Source organism: Ictidomys tridecemlineatus, chromosome 1 (genome assembly GCF_052094955.1).
Source record: "Ictidomys tridecemlineatus isolate mIctTri1 chromosome 1, mIctTri1.hap1, whole genome shotgun sequence".
NCBI lineage: Eukaryota > Metazoa > Chordata > Mammalia > Rodentia > Sciuridae > Ictidomys > Ictidomys tridecemlineatus.
Genome location: NC_135477.1, coordinates 34572231 through 34591412, shown reverse-complemented (window position 1 = coordinate 34591412; position 19182 = coordinate 34572231). Strand labels below are relative to the sequence as shown.

The window sequence follows — 19182 nt, the reverse complement described above, 5'->3', positions numbered from 1 at the left end:
TGAATTCTTTGGAAAAACACATTATTGTATTTATTTTTTTATTTATACAAAGAAGAAGGGTTCATTGATAAATATAGTTGATGTTACAGTTAGAAGACCTGGATATTTTATGTGGCCATGTGTAAGAGTGAAGGAATAACTTAATCATATGATGGCAAAATTGAAGTACTACCACTTAATTGTTTTTGAATAAGGACTTAAATACACAGTATTAAGGCACAGAGAACTCATGATTATTTGAAATTTAGCATTTAAAACTCTTATGCTACATATACTTGCTACTCAAAGAGCAGTCTTCAGGCCGGCAGCATCTACTAGCAACAGCATCACCTGGGAACTTATTAGATGTGCAAATTCTTGAACTTCACCATAGACCTACTGAATCATTCTCTCTGGGGAGATGGCCAGAAATCTGTAATAACAAACCCTCCTGGTGACTCTGTGGTTTACTGAAGTTGAAGAAGCACTGCTCTGGACCAGACATTTATAATACTGACATCTCTGAAACTGGGCATTGTACTTTTAATCATACATAGTTAAAATGAGTGCTAATGAAATATTAAAATAGCAGCTATTGTTTATTAAATGTTTCTTATGGGTTTTCTATTCGTTGTCTTATTTAATCTAACAAAGAGCCCTCTAGCTAGATGGTATTATTTAATCATTCAGTAAATGTTTATTAGCCCCTACATGTCATGTGTCAGTATTTTCTAGCCATATTCTAGGAACACAGCAGTAAACACAATAGGCATAGTCTGAACTTTCTAGAACCTGTGTTCTGACAGGAAAGACAGTAAGCAAGTAAAGAATGTAATTTTAGATTCTGTATATAACAAATGCTATGAGGAAATGAAGCAGAGAAAAATCTTTCTTGGGAGTTGCTATTTGAGAAGACACTAAAATAATAGAAGGAAGTAAGCTACATAAAGGTTTGAGGGAAGAGTACTTCACATTCTTATTCCAAATTTTTTTCAGAGACAAGATTGAATAATGTTAAGGAATACAGGCAATAAATGCTTGAGCTGGGTTCTGAATCTGCAAAACGTTTCCCTAATTTTTTTCTTAGTTCTACTTAGTTTTATGAAATTTCTTTAAGCAGCATGTTAATTCGTATGCATGATAGGGGGACCTCTTCTATGTTTTGGTGATTATATGAATAGTTATGTACCTAATTAGGATCTGAATTTATTATCCTGAATCAATAGTCACTATAATGAAGAAAAAATATATAAATTTGCAGTAATGCATTCTTTACAAAATTTTAATTTTAGAGTTAAAAATCCTACTTTTAGAATAAAAATCATATGCCTAAGTAGAAATTATATTTATTGTATCCGTGGATTTAAATAAAATGTTTTAGATTACACTCAAAATCAAGTCATCAGCATACGTTACATGTTTCAAATAGTATCTTAGCAGAAATATTCATTTATTAAAGTGATTATAGTGATCATACATACATTTTGATTACTTTAAATATGAAGAAAATTATAGGTTTTAAATAATATGGAAATCATTTATTAGTAGTAATAATATAAAAGATGAAATATATTAGGTGTAAGGTTATTTTAGCTTTTAAAACTGCGTTGGCTAGGAATGTTTCAATAGTTGAGCAAAAGCATCATAGCAGACACTAAAGGACAAAACTGGGGGAGAGCAGTGGTGAAGAAGTGATATTATATTCTGTATTGACTCCTTAGAGTAAATAATATCTAGGTCAGAATGAGTTGGGACTGATATCAATGTTAGATTGAGGAAAGCACGTTAACCAAATGCAAAAGTATTCATGTAATCATGGTGAGTATATAAGTGTTTTAAGAGTCAAGCTAGAAAGTTGGATGTAAGCATTAGGAATAAGTACAGTCTAACTTTGTAAAAAAACACCGATATTTTCTTTTGATTACTCTGAAGACTTCACAGCTACTTTTGTACATATTGGATTTTATCAGACTATTTGATATTGACTCAAAAAATTTAAAACCAGTAAGTAGAACTTATTTCTCAGAATACTCAACCATTGACATTCCTTTACTGAATTAATACAAAATTACCAATGTTAGATTTTAGTTAATATTCAATTAGCTCATTTTTAATTTTATACTTATTTTTTAAATTCTAATTTGTCATATATGACAGCAGAATGCATTACAATTCATACAGAGTACAATTTTTCATGTCTTTGATTGTATACAAAGTATATTCACACCATTCGTGTCTTCATACATGTACTTAGGGTAATGATGTCCATCTCATTCCACCATCTTTTCTACCCCCATGTCTCCTCCCTTCTCCCTCCTCCCCTTTTCCCTATCTAGAGTTTGTCTAATCCTCCCACGCTTCCCCTCCTAACCCCACTATGAATCAGCCTCCTTCATTGTCAAAAAAGTCACTGGTAAACTCAAAATCTCTTATCTTGTGTTAGTTGGAAATGTAGGCTTCTTTCTGACTTAACTATAGTAGTACATGAATAGGCCCTTGAGTCTTGAGCCCCCTTTCTATTCTCATCCTCTTTCCTCATTTATTCCATAAATATTTACTGTGCACTTCCTTTTCCAGGTCCTGTTCTAGGCATTTGAGACACATCGAGAAACATAGTAGGCAAAAAGTAAATCATAATGTATATTAGAAGATGATAAATGCTGTAGAGAAAAGTAAAGTCAAACTGGGCAAGGAGAATTGGGCAGTCAGTGAGGTGCTACAATTTAAAATCAGCCTGTTTCAGGGTGGGCCTCTAAGTTAGTGACTTTTGAACAAAAACTTGAGGTAAAGGAGTTAACCAATCAGATATCCAGAGGAAGAGTGTTTCAGGTAGAAGGAAGAGCAACATGCAAGGCTCTAGGGCGGAGTGTGCCTGACATGTTGAGAAATGGCCATGAAGCCAGTGTAGTCGGACATCAGCGAGTGAAGGAGTAGTCAGAGAATTGATGGGAATGGGTATGGCCACAGGCACAGTTCTTAGAGGGCCACTTAAAGGATTTGGGCTTTCATTCTGAAAAAAATGAATACCCCTTTCAGGGAAGGTTTTAGGTAGGAAAATGACAAAATCTTTTCTGTCTTATGTTTAAAAGAATCAGTTAGACTGCTCTGTTAAAAACAGACCTATTAGGAGACTATTGTGATAATCTAGGCAAGAGACAGTGATGGCTGGCATCAAGGTGGTGGTGGTGGTAGAAAATTGTCAGATTCTGAATATGTTTTGAAGGTAGATCCTTATTTACCTAATGAATTATATGTGAATTATGCAAAGGAGAGCTTTTGAGATTTTGGCCTGAGAAACCAGATGGATAAAGATATTGTCAAATAATATAGGGGGATGGGGTTGTGGCTCCGTGGTAGAGCACTTGCCTAGCACATGTGAGGTACTGGGTTGGATCCTCAGCACCACATAAAATAAATAAAGGTATTGTGTCCATCTACAACTAAAAAAGTTTTAAAAAATGATACAGGAAATTCTAAGGGTGGAAGATCAGGCTACTTAATGTTATTTTTTAGAAATTGAATATAAATTATTTCTTATAAATGGAGGTGTCCAGCTGAGAGTTGGACATATCAACCTGAAAAATCATCTCCATTATAGGTCATACTTAAGCAATGAAAGCGTGAAGGGAGTGTACCTAGGAAATAGAAGAGGAACAAAGACTAAGCCCACAGCAGCTTTAACCCCTCAGGAAGAAAAGGAGCAGTCAATGAATAAGAGAAAAATGGAAAAAGTAGAGTCTTTCAAAGGAAAGTAAATGTGTAGCATTAAGGAGGAGTTGTGTGTGTTGTGTAGCATGTTGTATGTGTTGACTAAGATAGTTCTGAGAACAGACCACTGGATTTAGCAATGCTGATCTTATCGAGCAGTTTCAGTGGAGTGGGAAGAGGCCAAAAAATTTAATTCCTGATTTTGACCATTATACTGTAAAAATATAAACATTTAACTTCAATAAAAGTAAGGATTTTAGAAATGAGAAGAAAGAAATTAAAAGAGTAAGTATAGGTAGCTCTTTCAAGGAGTTTTAATGTAAAAGAGAACAAAAATAGAGTGACTGCTGATAAGGCAAGTATAGCCAACAGAAGTGCTTGTTTCACACTGAGGAAAAGATATGTTTGAATGTTAATAAGAATCTTCAGAGGTTTTCATCTAGGTTATGGAGAGGGGATCTTGTGAACTGGGCAGAGATTGACTTTAGATGGGTACATGGTATTTCTGGAAATAGGCAAGAGCATAAGTATAGATGCTAATAGGTGAGTAGGTGTGGTGGTACAAATTCTCTTTGATACAGTTTTTCCCCCTTTTTCCTTTTATTTTCAGTAAAATAGGAAGTGAGGTCTTCGGTGGAAAGTGAGGATGGAGTAGGATTTGATGGGGGTTTGAGAGAGAGGAGAAATATGAAGTACTGGCAAGGAGTATAATGGACATGGGTCATTGAGTATGGCTGCCTGGCAGATGAAAAACCTACATCATGAGGTTCATGGTCATATATTTAAGGTGAGAGACCAGTCAGCATGGTTGTATGTTTTTCTCCTGTGATGTCCAGCCATCATCTTAGAGAAGCATTACATAGAGAGATTTGGATTTAGACAGAATTGTAGTTTAATTGAGCAAGTGTGACCAAGGAAGAAAGGACATTTTATCAGATTTTTATTACTATAATGAATTACTATAATGCCTCAGGTATGAGGCAGACTGCTCATAAAAGAGGTTTTTTTAGCTCACAATTTAGGAAGTTTAGAGTTCAAGATTGGGATATCCTCATTGGTTTGGCCTCTAGTGATGGCAACAGATGGCATCACATCATGACCAAAGCAGATGTAGGAGCAGGTGGTCACATCTCAAACCAGGAAGCAGGGAGATGGAGGTGCTGAACCTTCTCTTTTCATAAAAGCCCTCTTGTGAGAACTACCAAAGGATTGCAGGAGAGCAACCTTAATCCCTTTCAAGGTTAGTGCACCCAGTGACCAGAGGACCTCCCACTAGTTTCCACCTCTTAAAAGTCTCACCACCTTCTGCATCATCATTCTAGAGACCAAGCCTCCAACATATGGACCCTGATGGGGGACAAACCACATTTGAACTATAGCAGAGGAATAAAAAAGTAGAAGTAGAGAAGAGCAGAGCTATCAAAGTTATATGAAGAAGTAATTATCTTGAGTGATCATACAATTTATATTGGTAAGGAAAGAAGTAAGGCCATCACAGCACTCAAGCTTTATGCAACTATCTAGACCTTGTAGTTCAACTTGACTCCACAAGCCAGACTAAGAAGTAGGAAGTCTTGGGCTGAGGTTGTGGCTCAACAGTAGAGCACTTGCCTAGCACGTGCAAGGCCCTGGGTTTGATCCTCAGCACCACATAAAATTTTAAAAAACAAATAAAAATAAAGGCATTGTGTCCAACTACAACTAAAAAATAAATATTAAAAAAAAAGAAGTGGGTAATCTTTCCTGTCGCCCCTGGCCTGCTCAGTCTACAGTCTCCAGGCCATGCTTAAATCAGACTCTGTCTTGACCCTGATCAAAAGTCTCTAGTCTGCTGCTGTTCCTTTATCCTAGCAAGACAAACAAAAAACAAGAACAAAAAGGAATATAGTGTTCTACTCAGAAAATAATGCCATCCTCAACATTCTCCATGAAATTGCAATTCATGTCAGTCTTTGAAAGAGATGTGCCAGATGTAACAGCATAAGAAAAATAAAGATGTTCATTGGTTCTTTAGGTAAAATAAGGAGATACTGTCTTATGGAAGCAAATTATAGCTATTCTGGATTTTTAAAAATTAATATTAGTTTCACATGTAGGAATACACAAGAAAAGTAGGAAACTGATACCTCTTTTCTTTGCACATGACTTTATCTTACTTATAAACTGTTACCAGATAAAGTTTTCAAGACAAATAGTATATAAAATATTGTCAAGAATGGTACATAGAATTGGGGTCAAGCTGTATTGTTTTAAAATGAAGGAATTTTATTACCATGAATATAAATAATGTACGTAAAAAGTATGAAGATGGCACAGTGTTAAAATCATGTTAAACTACAATATCCAAGTAACAAGTTGTGGGACAATGTTCCAGGGTTAAAGTGCCAAAGCCATTTCTGTACTGATTATTCTCTTGTTCAGGTACCAGGGGAGAAGGATGGCCCTTCCTTGTTCTCCAAATCATGTATCATTGTGTTCTAGCAGTAGTAAAGACCTAGCTCTTTTCTTATAAAAGAGGCAGAAACCAGACAGGCTGGTTCAGAAACAAACCAAACTTCTCAAATAGAATCTATTTCCTAACTCAAAAAAAAAAAAAAAAAAAAAAAAAAAAAAAAGAATGGTACATAGGGGCTGAATATCTAGCTTAGTGGTAGAGTGCTTGCCTAATATCATGAGGCTCTGGGTTTGATCCCCAGCAACACACAAATACACAGAACAAAAAAGACAGTCAAGTGCTTAAGAAAGAAGGAAAAAGCATGCATCTAAGTTAACAGATAAAACCAGCACAACCAGATGATTTTAGCAAAGAAAGTCAGCCCTTGGTCAGTTTTCATAAACAGAGCATTAGCAATGAAAGACAATGCCAAGAACATGAGAAAAGACTATTCTTGTTTTATTATCCATGATATAAGAATTTGTGCTCAAAAAGAAGAATCTGTAGAGATTGTTTTATGCTATCAAAACTCGTAAGCTTGTTCTGTGTGATACATAAAAGAGATAGGTGGGTCATATATCCAAGACCCACAGCAATAAATAGCCTTATACCTGTTGTGGGGATGCCCCAAGCATTTGAAAATAGGATACCCCTTTGATAATTCAACTATGAGATCCATATATAATAGTGTGTCAAAGCAGGTATATTCCAAGTAATTGGTGAGAGATAAAATAAGCTAGCTTTTACACCAGTGGGGCTTGACTAGTATTGGCTTAAACATGATGTTAAGGGAAGAAGCCTAACAGAGAAGTTGTTGGTGACTCTTAGAAACTCACTCCACCCCATCCCAGAAAAAGAAGTGTCCTACATGAAAAGGGAGGCAGTTCTATTGAAGTGAAACAATGTGCCTGAAACTTCATACATAAGTTTCAAGACTAACCCTGGGTGGGATTACCTGCAGGGAATTAAGACTAACAAATGAGAGACATTCCATTGTTTCAGATAGCATATCAAAATAATCATAGTTGATTCTATTCAGTACTTGATTATCCTTCTTATGATTTTATGTTCATTTAGCAATCTAATTTATAGTGATGGCTTATATTTATTAAGTGCTTCCAAGTTACCAGATAATGCAAACCAATAAACATTACATACGTTACCTTACTTGATCCCTATAAGAACTCTGTAAGGTAAGTATCTTCGTTACCTGCATTGTACATAGAGGCACAAAATAAGTAATTTACCTAATGGCAGACCTGGGGTACAGAACAAGGCAGTATGCCTCAGGGTTCTTTGGAACAACCATGCTGTACTATCTTAGCTTCTTACATAGATCTTCATTGTAGGTACATTAGTCACATATTCTTTTGATTATATATTGTCCTGTGACTGTGATTTCCTAATGATGATAATAAAATGACTTCTGACTGTGGTTTAGTAGAGAGCCAGGTCCTGGAATGGAACCTAACAAAGAAAGGTACTAGCCAGAAAAGCTGGTTTTATTGTTGTTGTTGTTTTTCTTTCTGTGACCATCTCCTGGCCTCATTGGCCAGTGTTTCCCAGTTATATCTGACTACATCAGTGAGAAGTCTTTGCAGAGTAGAGTCCTGGTGCTAATATCTCAGATATTCTGATTTAATTGGTCTATGGTGGAGACTGCAAATGTATTCTTTAAAAAATCTCACTGGTGGTTGTGATGCCCATATAAATCTGAGAAAAACTGCTTTAGAAGGCACGGTGGAAATTTCTCTGTTAATTTGTAAACAACTTGTTCAAATCTAAGAAATGGTAAAAGTAAGAAATTCATGAGGTAGTTTTAAGCAGAAGTTAAATGATATCTGTGATGAGCTAAAAATAAAGATCAATTGAAGATATAAAACCTTGATGCCAGGAACCAAATGTTATTTATTCTAAGATACAAATCACATAGTGGTTTGGATTTTAAGTCTGGAGCTGCACCATTTGGGAATGGATGCCATCTCTGCTACATGGTGGACAGCTGTGGGCAGCCTGCTCAGACTGTCCAGTCTGAGTTTGTGTTACTCATTTGCCAAAGGGGGATGGTAGCAGTCCATCCTATAATCCATACAAAGCTCTGATCCCTGAGCCTGATATTTAGTTAGTGCTCAGTAAATGTCAGCACTTGTTATTTAAGTGTTTTTCCAACTGGGGATGTTCTTTGGTGAACCTAACTCCATTTCTGACCCTCGTGTTTCATGTGGCAATAGCATCTGTCTTTAGTCTGGTTGGTGAGAATGGAGACTGTAGTTGGTTTTGATTCTTAGACTCAACTATAGACTAGAACCTTTTCAAAATAATTCTGGGACCAGCTGAGTTAACCAGTACAGCGTTTAGAGAGCTTGGATTAAATCTTTATGATGTTTCTTAAATGTGCTCTACTGCTAGTATAGATTTCAAATTATTAACTAAGACTCTCAGGTCAGTTTTCTGGTCATTAGAAATTTTTCAAGCATCTAAAGGAAACCAGTTTCTCATTTTACTTTTCAGTTTATTTGAACTTGTGTCCTGGATTTCCTCAGGTTTTAATTTATACAAGTTTATACTTTAATAGCTTTTAAAGCTGTATGGAAGATGTATTTTCTAGATTTTTTTAAAAAAGAACAAATAAGCTACTTAAAGGGGATGTTTTATGCAAAATATACTAAAAAGAGAGCTAAGTCTATAAGTTGACATATATAAGGCTTCCTAAGGCATTCTTATTCTATATATTGTAGATCTATAGAAATAAAATGAAAAGCAAATGTGTCCTATACACATAACGTTGGTTAAAATAAAATGGACTCTAGATTTAAAATCTGCTTTCACTACTTTCTGGCTTCATGACTTTAAATAACTTGCTGTAGTTCCCTGATTATTTTCATCATCTAACTAATAGGGTTGTAGTAAGGATCAAATTATTAAATTGTGTGGAATTCTGAAAAAGAAATTTTAATGAAAACAAATTTTTGACCTAAGCCTTGGAAAAAAACTTTTAAAAAATTTATATCAGAAAACAAGTTGACAGGTGACATCTCCTACAGAAACCTCTCCCTTTTCATCTGCAAAAGTGGAACAATATACTTTACCTCAAATGTTGGTATGAAAGGTAAACTCACTTCTTGATGGGAATTTCTGTTTCCATCTAGAATAGCACTCTTTCAGTAGAAATAAATTTATTTCTCTTTCAGTAGAAATAAATTTTGAGCCACAAGTGTAATTAAAATTTTTCTAATAGCCACATTTTTTAAAAAGAAACAAATGAAGTTTATTGTAACAATGTATCTAACCCAGTATCTAAAATATTGTCATTTCAACCTGTAATTAACAAAAACTGAGATTTTTTTTCACATTTAATATTATAGATATAGTATATGTTCTACAATTACAGCATGTCTCAACTTGAACTAACCACATTTCAATTGCTCAGTAGCCACTTATGGCTGATGATTACCATATTGAACTGTCCAGATCTAGAATAGAGATTAGTATTCCCTATCCTTGGTTACTGGTGCTTGTTTTGCCTGCAAGCAATTAGCATAGCCTATTCTTAAAACTTATTCTTTAGATGCTTGAGCCTTATATCTTCATCAGGCAACTTAGATTAGTATCTTTGTCCCTAGTAGGATTGGGTCCTATCCTTAGCCTTTTGGCTGACCTACATGAGGATTTGCTCTGGGCATTTCGTGTACCTCTCTGTTTGATAAAGGCTGGTATACTACCAGGGATTGCTAAATCCATTGAGTGTGATAAACATTTGAACCACAAGGATTAGAGCTTCAGGTTAGGCTTTGTAAAACCCCTTCACTCTTGTTTCTTCTCTGTCCTTTTTTCCCCCACCTCTTTTCCAAAGTTCAAAGACTAATGTAATGTTTCTGGGAAAAGAGCAAATACTAGTAATCTTTTAAAGGAATCCAGCTTCTCTCTCCTCCACTTTAATTTAGCATAACAAGGCAGCACTCTCTTCTTAGAAATTATTTTTGACTTTTTAAAAGATATTTAGAAAGCTTTTTGGGGTCAAGAGATGTGGGCAGCAGTGAAGGTATTCAATTGTACATGTTTACACCAAGTTAATTTTTTGTATCTAAACTTTAAAAAAATTTTTTCTGATACTTTCACCCATATTTTGGGAGAATTATAATGAAGGGGGTGTTATCCTAAATAGTGATATGAAGTGCGGAAAGGTAGGGAGTATGGGATTCAAGTGTACTCATTCCACAAAAATATCTGTTCACCTGTCAAAAATAGCTGTCACCTTCTTAGGGAAGCCTACCTCATCATTCTATATAAATAGTTTCCAACCCCCTGCACCCTATCTCTACCTTTTGGGGAAGAAGAAGGTGATAAAAATATTACTTATCACTGACTTAAATTATTTGCTTGTTTTTCTGAATAGACTATAAGCTCCATAAGGATGGGACTTTGTTTTGTTTACTTCTTCATCCCCAACTCCTAGTATAATGCCTAGCATTCAATTAATTCCTATGGAACCAGTGAATAAATACCTGAAAATGCAAAGATGTTGTTTTCTATATATACTAAATGATTTTAAAATTAGAAATATCTAGTAAAGTTCTTGTCTGACTATTATTAGTTTGGCCAGTATACATGATATGTTTGAATTTTCAGACCTAATTTCCATGGTAGAATCCTACTGTTTGCTCTTGACCAGTCACTTAGGTAAAGTTTTCTTTCTTTTAAAGTGTAGGGCATGAGGAGGGGGAAAGGAGTAGCTTGGAATGCAATTGTAAAAAGAGGGTGGAGTAGCCAATCTATACCTGATGAGAATTTCAGATTACGCAGGGTAATAACATAGAGAAAGGGTATTAGGATAGAGAATCGGATTATATAGTGCAGGTACTACAAATGTATCCAAAGTTTGAGGCAAGACTGATGGCATAATAGATAAAAGGTGAAAGAGTCATAACCATAGAAATTAGTATTACTCAAAAGAAATGTGGGGTTATATAGGGTTATGGCCCCAAATCCACGAATCATGTTTCCATTATCTTGTTTAGAATCTGTGTTTAAAATTTTAATTATCCCTTTCAGTTGTTCTTCCAGTTTACTCTCATGCCTTTCTACCAATATGATACCATTACTGTACTTGGTGCTCCGCAGAACTATGGTACTTTGAATACAGACTCTTCACATTCTGCAAGGACCAGAAATTTCACTGTAACTCCCTACCATTAAAACTAACCCAACATGTTGAGAACTCTCAAATTCTATTAAGTTGAATTAAGAACTATTTATGTTTCATCCAGACAAACTGTTAGCAAAAGTAGTAAAAGCAAATTTAACAATTTTTACTTTTCTCTTTCTTAATTCTTTAAATGAGAAAAATCTCTTTTGTGTACATGCACCAGTTTTTTAAAGGAATATGAATAGAGTAGTGTTTAATAAAAACAATAAGCAAAGATGTTATTTTCTATATATATTTAATGATTTTAAAATTAGAAATACCTAGTAAAGTTCTTATCTGACTATTATTAGTTTGGTCAGTATATGTGGTATATTTGAATTTATCTAAATATTTTTATGTTGTGGTAATAGGCTTTCATTTCAGTTGGATTTTTTAATAATGTTATACATTTAAGGTTTTATAAAGTTTGATTAAATAATAGTATTCCAATTGTTGTAGGTAATTTTTTTTTACTTTTTCTGATTATATTTAATTTAACTTTAAGTCAGTGTTCAAATGATGCATTTTTTTTACCTTACCTCTTCTTTCTTCTTAGTCTGTAAGACTTGTATTGTCCAGCACTTTGAAGATAGCAATGATTGTCCAAGATGTGGCAACCAAGTCCACGAGACAAATCCATTAGAAATGTTGAGGTAAGGAAATGTATTTCATAGTTCAAACTTAAATGAATTGTATAAGCTCTTAGATTTTATAATATATCATGTTTCTTAATATCTTATGGCTTATGAATTTTATGACTTTTCTTTTAAAGAATTTTTTAAGTATTTTGTTGAGTTAAAAATTAAGACTGTATACCTTAAATATTTAGGAAATGCATTTATAAAATAAAATTATAAGTTTCTCTTAGCTTCTTAGAGTAATTTTTAAGTGCAGTTATTTTCAGATAACAGATGCTATGGGTAGATATAGTGGCAATAGTCTTTGCAAGTATGTTTTCCATTGCTTTATTATTTTCCATTGAGGAGAAAATATTCATTAGCCAATAGCAAGAATGATATAAAAGGATATGGAAGGCTAAGGAGAGAAAAATAGGAAGTTGTCCAAGAGATAAATTGACAAGGAAAGTGTAGTATGATTCCTGTTGGTTTTATTTTTCTAATTTGTTATACATAGCAGCAGAATGCATTTCAACTCATAGTAAACATATAGAGCACAATTTTTCATGTCTCTGGTTGTACACAAAGTAGACACCATTCATGTCTTCATATATGTTCTTAGGGTAATGATGTCCATCTCATTCCACCGTCTTTCTTACCCCCATTTCCCCTCCTTTTTCTTCCCTCCCCTTTGCCCTATCTAAAGTTCCTCCATCCCTCTCATGTCCCCCCACATCCCAATTATGGATCAGCATCGACATTTCAGAGAAAATATTCAGCCTTTGGTTTTTTGGGATAGGCTAACTTCACTTAGCATAATAATCTCCAACTCTATCCATTTACCTGCAAATGCCATGATTTTATATTCTTTTAATGCTGAGTAATATACCATTGTGTATATGTATATATACATACATACACACAATATATATGTGTGTGTGTGTGTGTGTGTATCACAGTTTTTTATCCATTCATTTAGGTTGGTTCCACAATTTAGCTATTGTGAATTGTGCTGCTGTAAGCATTGATGTGGCTGTGTATTACTATGGTATGCTTTTTTTAAGTCCTTTTGGTATAAATTGAGGATTGGGATATCTGGGTCAGATGGTGATTTTATTCCAAGTTTCCCAAGGAATCGCCATACTGTTTTCCATGTTGGTTGCACCGATTTGCAGTCCCACCAGCAATGTATGAGTGTGCCTTTTTCCCCACATCCTCAAGACTTATTGTTTGTATTCTTAATAGGTGCCATTCTGACTGGCGTGAGGTGAAATCTTAGAGTAGTTTTTATTTGCATTTCTTTAATTGCTAGAGATGTTGGACATTTTTTCATATGTTTGTTGAATTATTGTATATCATCTTCTGAGAAGTATCTGTTTAGGTCCTTGGCCCATTTATTGATTGGGTTTTTTTGGTTTTTTTGGTGTTAAGATTTTTGAGTTCTTTATATATCCTAGAGATTAGTGTTCTATCTAATGTGCTGAGAATAAGCTTTTCAGTTGGAATCCATCCCATTTATCAATTCTTGATTTTATTTCTTGCGATTTAGGAGTCTTATTAAGGAAGTTGGAACCTAATCTGACATGATGAAGATTTGAGCCTACTTTTTCTTCTGTTAGGCGCAGGGTCTCTGGTTTAATTCCTAGGTCCTTGATCCACTTTGAGTTTTGTGCATGGTGAGAGATAGGAGCTTCATTTCGCTGCATATGGGTTTTCAGTTTTCCCAGCACCATTTGTGGAAGAGGTTGTCTTTTCTGCAGTATGTTTTTGGCACCTTTGTCTAATATGAGATAATTGTATTTATGTGGGTTTGTCTCTGGGTCCTCTATTCTGTACCATTGGTCTACCAGTCTGTTTTCGTGCTAATATTGTGGTGTTTTTGTTACTATTGCTCTGTAGTATAGTTTAAGGTCTGGTATAGTGATGCCACCTGCTTCACTTTTTTGCTAAGGATTGTTTTAGCTATTCTGGGTCTCTTATTTTTCCAGATGAATTTCATGACTGCTTTTTCTATTTCTGTGAGGAATGTTATTAGGATTTTGATTGGAATTGCATTAAATCTGTATAGTGCTTTTGGTAGTATGGTTATTTTGACAATATTAATTCTGCCTATCCAAGAACAAGGGAGATCTTTCCATCTTCTTTAATTTCTTTCTTTAGAATTCTGTAGTTTTTATTGTAGAGGTCTTTCATCTCTTTCAGTGATTCCTGTTGGTTTTAAAAACACATTTAGGTTGTGGTTTTGCATTTGAAGGGAGATTATTGTTTTCTTTTCCAGGCATGAGTACACAGTTGATGGAGAGCTGAATTTAATTAGAATTGTGATTATACCAAATAATTTGGAGCAAATGAGAGAGGGACATGTAATCAAGGGTATGTGCAATGGAGTGATTTTAATGACTGCCTATGGATCACATCACTTTAAACTGTATTAAGAGAGCAGTGAGAATATCAGAATGGTGAGGAATGACCAGGCATGGTGGCATATACCTTGTAATCCCAACAGCTTAGGAGGCTGAGGCAAGAGGATCTCAAGTTCAAGCTAGCCTCAGCAACTTAGTGAGGCCTTTCCTCAAAATAAAAGATAAAAAGGGCTGAGGATGTGAATCAGTGATTAAATAACCAGGTTCAATCCCTAGTACTGGGGACAAGGGCGTATGTTGGGAGGAATGGGGATGATGGGATGATATAATAGAATTAAACTTCTGTTTTCCATAAAAGGAAGTCAGAAAAACCTAGACAGAAAAAAAATATGGCTTTTAAAAAGTAGAAACATGAAAGTAAATACTAGAAGAAAAAGGTTAGATTTGAAAGTGGTTGCCTCTGGGATTATAGAAATCATGAATAGGGAGGATGGTGTGTGAGAATGTTACATTTTAATATAAACTTCATAGGGAAGTTTGATTTTGAAATTATGTACATGGTTTGGTTTAAAAATGTTAGGAAGGGGGAAAGTACTATTTATTGTGTATAGCAACTATTAAATTGGGGGAACTTTGTAAATGAGTTAGTATTTGAGTTATCTTAAAGGATAAGATTAACATTGGTTTGGTTAGAGAGTAGGAAGAGCATCTGAGCCAGGATGAAAAACATGAGGGAGAAAAACAGATTTGAAAACAGAAGGAATTCTTGGGATAACTGAATAATCCAATTGGCTAGAGAAGAGAGACATGAGAAAATAGCGCCAGTTATGATTTATAAGTTGGACTCAAGTTATATAAATACTTGATACCAGGTAGTAGGGAAAAGTTAGTCTTTGATCTGAGAAACAATCAAATTAGTGCTCCAGGAAGAATCATTGTGAGTGTGTCAAGGAAAAGGAAAATAGCTCTTTGACTTGGCCTAATAGGGTGGTGGCTAAGAGAAAGGAAGGGGGAAAGGATAAGTGAGAGAAACCTTGAGGAGCTGTGAGTGAGGCTTGGTGAGAAGTGTATGAATCAAGAGACAGAGAAAAGTTAAGATAATCCTTTCATTTTGAACTGATTTGGTACAGTGTAGTGTCATTTAGAAATTCAGTTTTAAAAAGTGAGACAGTGGGGGCAGGGAAGTGGGATATTCAGTACTTTATTGTAGGAGGGTTGATGAAGTAGTGTGGACCTAGATGAACAAAAGGAGTTGATGGATGTATTTAGCTTCTGTTAACAATATGGAACTGGAGCTCAGTAGAGATGTGATAGACTCAAAGTTAGTTGCCTACATGTTAGTTTTAAAAAACTAAAAGTGGGTGAGGTCCTTAAGAAAGATGGCTTATTGAGAAGATTTGATCTTCTCTTTGGAGTACAGAGTTCAGAGCAATGGAGAATACCCAGAAGTACAGTCAGTCCTCTGTGTCAGTAGGTTCTACAACCATGTATTGAACTAACCATGGCTTCAAAGTATTTTGGGAAAAAATTGCATTGATGCTGACATATACAGACTTTTTAATACAGTATTTTAACTGTGACCTTTACATTGTATTAGGTATTGTAGGTAATCTGGAGATGATTTAAGGTATATGGGAAGATGTGCACATAAGGTATATGCAAATTATACCATGTAAAAGGTTTGACCATCCAGAATTTTTGTATACCTGTATGTTGCGGGGGTGGGGGTGGGTGTCCTAGACCAATCCCCTGCCCACACTGAAGGACCACTTTTGTAAAAAGAAAGATACTAAGAAACAAAGAAAGAACAGATAAAAAGAGAGGGGGAAAAAAAAAACCAGGAAAGGAAGTTTTCAGAGAGGCAGTATTAAGCAACACAGTCAAACTGCTGCAGAGCAATATAGGAGAAAAGTTAATCTTTAACAATTGAAAACTTTTATAACTTTAAAAAGTTTTAAAATAACATAGATTATGCTTTCAGATTTCTTTTAGTTAAGAGAAAAGATTGTGAAACAGTAATAGCTTTGGGTTTTTGTTGTTTTGTTTTGTTTTGTTTTAAAGGTGTGAGAAACCTGTGCATGTTTGAAGTCAGAGAAGAATAATGTTGAGCAGGGTCAAGGAGATGGCGGGAAAAGAGGGTATTGTTGGAGCAAGAGGATGGGTTGAAGAAATAAAACCATGAAAAGGAAGGGTTATTATAGCAGGAAAAAAAAACAAGAAAAAAAAAGAAGTCAAGATAAATATTTGAATATTATATCTAGGAAAGTACAATAACTAAATGATCTAAATTTCTAAGAATAGAGGAATGGAGGTAATTTCCTTTTTAGGAAAGAGCCAGAATTATTGTAAAAATCTTGTGAGCATATCCACCTGTTGCTGCATAGCAGACCACCCCTAAATTAATGCTTGAGACAGTTTGCATTCATTATTTTTCATAATTCTATGGGTCAGCAGGTCATTCTGGTTGAGATGGGCTCACTGTTATGACTGCATTAGCTGTACATTGAGTAGGCTGCTCTGCTGCTTTGGGCTAAGTTCTGTCACATATTGGATGGACAGTCTGTGGACTACTCTAAGATAGCCTGAATAGGGCCACTTGGCTCTCCTCCACACGGTGTCTCATCCTCTAGGCTTTTTATTTTATTTTATTTATGCTAACAGATTCTGAGAACAAGTAAAAGTGTTTGATGGCTATTGAGGCAGGGTCAGAACTAAGCACAGGGCCACTTTTGCCACATTCTCTTTGACAAGTTTCAAGGCCAGCCTGTATTCTTGGGGTTGGAAAATAGACTACCCCATAATCAAGGGAGGATGTCGAGAGATCTGGGGTCTGGTACCGTTTTTTGAAATAAGTATCTCACTGGGGAAAGCTAGAAATTGGTGTGCTCCACATGTAGCAGAGTTTGGTGTGCTAGGTATGCTAAAATCATCTGTGTTCTGTATTTTGAAATATACAAAATATAAATTGCAAGTATTTACATATGTGATTTTGATGTCTTCATTGTTAGTATATTCTTCCCCTCCCCAAAGGTTGGATAATACATTGGAGGAAATTATATTTAAGCTGGTACCTGGACTACGAGAACGTAAGTTGCTCTTTAGGTTCTTGGAGACTTTTGTGTTTTATGAAATCAACATTTCTCTTAAAAATTTCATCATTGTTCTTATAGTTTTTATACTTTTTTCTTTTAAATTAGAAGAACTTGAGCGTGAATCAGAATTTTGGAAGAAAAATAAGCCTCAAGAAAACGGACAAGGTAACTTTTTATTGTCTTTATCTGATAGCATTTCTCAAATCGGCAACTTTTTGTTGCTTTGGTGAACCAATATCTTTCTTCAAACTTAAATTTTCTCATGCGGAAAATTCCTGCATCCCTTTACTTGCATTATTAACCTATTCTTCTTCATGAGATTTTATATAAATCTATCAAATCTAGAGTCACTTGGAGAATAATTAAAAATATTGGAAACCCAACTTTGGGACTTGAAAAGGGAGATAAATGAGGAAACTGATTAGTTGATTATAGCAATAGTTTCTGGAATAAAAAAAGAAAATGAAGTAAGAAATAGCCATAGCTTTCAATCACTTAATCAGGAGTTTTACATTTTTATTTATTTTATAAGTTCATTTTAATAGGAAAGGGAACAGATGTGGCTGAGGAGACCAGGGGATTTTTCTATGTTTTGATCCTCTGGAATGAAGTTTTCATAGGCAGAACTTAGATGACACAAACCCATGTGCCTAGTGAGGGAGTGCATCCCTGTATAGTTGCAGTTTTTATAAAAACACAGATATTAACTTGTTAAATACTTTGCCTTTCAAGTTTCTCTAATGGAATTTTAACATGTTACATAGTTACATACATGTTAAAAAACGAATTCTACTCATTTTTTCACTAGCTGACTTTATGCATATCTAATAATTTGAAATTTTAAGAACTTAAAGAGAATATTTATAAAACTTAAAAGTAAATACTTGGTTTTTAATTTAAAGACTCATATATTAAATTTGGAAGTAATTTTATATCCTGTCTGCTTTCTGAAATGGTCTAAATCACTAACTGCAGTCATTCTTGTGACCAGATTTAGCTAATCTAGAATCTTTCCTTTGACTGTCCCAATAAACTAGAAATCTTAGGCCCCGGTAAGTCTCTGATGAATTCTGTTTGTTGAGTTCATTAGAGCAGTTAAAAGATATTTAAACTTTTCATTATTCTTCAAAAACTATTAAGGAAGTTGATTTTTGTTGAGTGATGTTGATTAATTTGAAATATTCTGTTCCATCTAACTTGATTTCATTTAAATTATGTAGACGATACTTCAAAAGTTGACAAACCTAAAGCAGATGAAGAAGGTGATGAAAATCAAGATGATAAAGACTATCATAGAAGTGACCCACAAATTGCCATCTGTCTAGATTGTTTACGAAATAATGGACAATCAGGGGACAACGTGGTAAAGGTGAGCAGACAAATACAGTTGTACTTTTAAATGATAAGTTTATAATAAACCTTTGATAATTTGTTAGGGAATTGTCTAATGTTTCAAAATATTCTCAAAGTTTTTACTAATACATCCCATTAGAATGTTCTTCTCTGACAATCCTATATCTACAAATGGTCAAACAATTGTTTTTACTCCAGACATCTGGTTTTTCTCAAATGCTAAAATTATCCTGGGCCAATGCCACCATCTAGTGGCTAATGCAAGAATCACACCTTCACTTCTCTCCATCTCCTTCTGTACCTTTGTTGGGAGTTCACATGCATTGTTTCTCCCCTTTTTAAAATCTGGTAACCTACTCAGGTAATTTCATGCTAGGCAGTGACTCTAACCTATTAATTAATTCTCATTTAATTTTGTCCTTTTTTTAATTTTTATTTTGCAACTTAGCAA

General features: G+C 34.6%; 1 protein-coding gene across 4 annotated transcripts in view; it reads left to right on the top strand.

Annotated features, from left to right (window-relative positions):
- Positions 1 to 19182, top strand: part of Pcgf5 (polycomb group ring finger 5) — a 114443-nt gene that overhangs the window by 63630 nt on the left and 31631 nt on the right. For all 4 annotated transcript variants that reach the window (XM_078038285.1, XM_078038294.1, XM_078038299.1 and 1 more), the window contains exons 3-6: positions 11863 to 11959; positions 17317 to 17372; positions 17484 to 17543; positions 18599 to 18747. In XM_078038285.1, the coding sequence (XP_077894411.1) occupies positions 11863 to 11959; positions 17317 to 17372; positions 17484 to 17543; positions 18599 to 18747 (362 nt within the window). The remainder of the gene's footprint in view (positions 1 to 11862; positions 11960 to 17316; positions 17373 to 17483; positions 17544 to 18598; positions 18748 to 19182) is intronic.